Source organism: Austrofundulus limnaeus, unplaced genomic scaffold, assembly GCF_001266775.1.
Source record: "Austrofundulus limnaeus strain Quisiro unplaced genomic scaffold, Austrofundulus_limnaeus-1.0 Scaffold1445, whole genome shotgun sequence".
Lineage (NCBI taxonomy): Eukaryota > Metazoa > Chordata > Actinopteri > Cyprinodontiformes > Rivulidae > Austrofundulus > Austrofundulus limnaeus.
The window spans coordinates 74853-76755 of record NW_013953847.1 but is presented as its reverse complement, the minus strand read 5'-3'; the positions used below and the strand labels follow the sequence as shown (position 1 = coordinate 76755).

At 42.4% G+C, this 1903-nt stretch overlaps 1 protein-coding gene and 1 gene segment (V, D, J or C); both read left to right on the top strand.

Annotated features, from left to right (window-relative positions):
- The window catches only part of drc4 (dynein regulatory complex subunit 4), a gene marked incomplete at its 5' end in the record, with an annotated part of 5733 nt that overhangs the window by 1891 nt on the left and 1939 nt on the right, over positions 1-1903 (top strand).
- Positions 23-741, top strand: LOC106535424 (Ig kappa chain V region 120-like). The segment is given in 2 exon segments: positions 23-265; positions 426-741. Coding segments are annotated over 2 exon segments (351 nt in total).

Genomic DNA, 1903 nt, shown 5'->3' with positions numbered 1-1903 from the left:
CCATCTGTCCCACTGCCAAGCTGCTGGAAGACTTTCCTCCCCCTGTTGGAGTCCAGTGTTTCCCTCCACTAGAGGGCGACATGATGAAGTAGGCGCTGCACTACTTCTGCACTGTGTTCAAGCATTGTGTCAATAAGAAGTGGTGCTGTGAAGACAACAATTGTCAGACTGAATGTTGAACATCAGCTAGTTTCTCCTGTTGATTTAAACCTTGTTGTACAGATGGAACATTGGCTGTGGATTATTCTTGTTGCTCTTTTCTTTGGTAAGATAAAAAGCTCAACATGTTTCTTCTTCAAACACGTATTATTCATAATTCTCTTTCTGAGTGTCTTCTGTCCCACGTCTTTAATTTCATACTTTTACACGCCTGACTCAAAAAGAAAAGCTTTTATGCTCAAATAAATTCATTTGTCTTGTTTCAGGAGTCAGCTGTGAAGAACTGACTGCAGTRAAGGATGAAGTTTCCAGTTTAGAAGGCAGCTCTGTCACTCTGTCCTGTCCCAAACAATCATTAGATTCATTCTTCTTCTGGTATCGAAAATTTCTAGATAAACCTCCGGAGATCCTGATCTCTCATTCCCCTTCAGGAGTTGTAGCAACTAAAACAAGGAACGGACTGAAGATGAAAGCCAGCAGCAACCAGATAAACATGGAGATCTCCTCTGCTGCAGAGACAGACTCTGCTGTGTACTACTGTGCTGTGCAGCCCACAGTGACAGGAAACAGCTAAACTCTTTCCAAAAACCTGCAAAGACAACACAATACTCCACAAAATCCACTAGAGGGACTCACAGGCTGTTAAAGCTCTGATTGTTGACTCCTTGGACCTGGAGTGAAGCATATATTCTGTGTCCTAAGTACAAACCACCTTGGTGGACCTGTAAACTCCCTTGATCAATATTTATCAAGTCTTATTTTCTTCCTGGTATAAGACAATGATAATGTGTTTTAATGTAAGAACTATAGTGGTTCTGAGGGTTGAAACATTAATGCTGGCTATGACATAAATCATTTGTTAGGGTMTGAGTCATGTTTTGTATTGTTCCTCCTGTGTTACTGTTAACTTATTCTACCTTGCTTCTTATAATCCCATGAAGGTTGGTGTGTATCAGCTAGTATGGAGACCACCGTAACCAATGTACTCATGGTTTTRCATCCTAAATGCACAAGTTATATGTGCTAAAATGAAGTAGAGAAAAACTCCTGGCCATCACAAAGCTCACGGAAGTTATTCCACGACCATGAAATTAGACGGTTTACCACACTCCCAATGTTTAACGTCGTTAAACATTTTATTTCTTCCTGAAAGAAAGTGGACAATATAGCTACAAGGTAAAATGATCTTATGTAGCTAAGACAATCTAGTGCCCTGCTTCCGTTAAACAATAGGATTCCATGCAACCATCCACCAAACATTGATCCAACATCCACCAAACCACGACCCAACAACCACCAAACATTGGCACAACATCCACCAAACTACGACCCATAATCCACCAAACATCGAACCAACATCCACCAAACCATGACCCAACATCCACCAAACATCGGCACAACATCCACCAAACCACGACCCATCATCCACCAAACATCGAACCAACATCCACCAAACCATGACCCAATATCCACCAAACATCGACACAACATCCTCCAAACCACGACCCAACAACCACCAAACATTGGCACAACATCCACCAAACCACGACCCATCATCCACCAAACATCGAACCAACATCCACCAAACCATGACCCAACATCCACCAAACATCGGCAAAACATCCATCAAACCATGACCCAACATCCACCAAACCATGACCCAACATCCACCAAACATCGACCCATCATCCACCAATCATCGAACCAACATCCACCAAACCATGACCCAACATCCACCAAACAT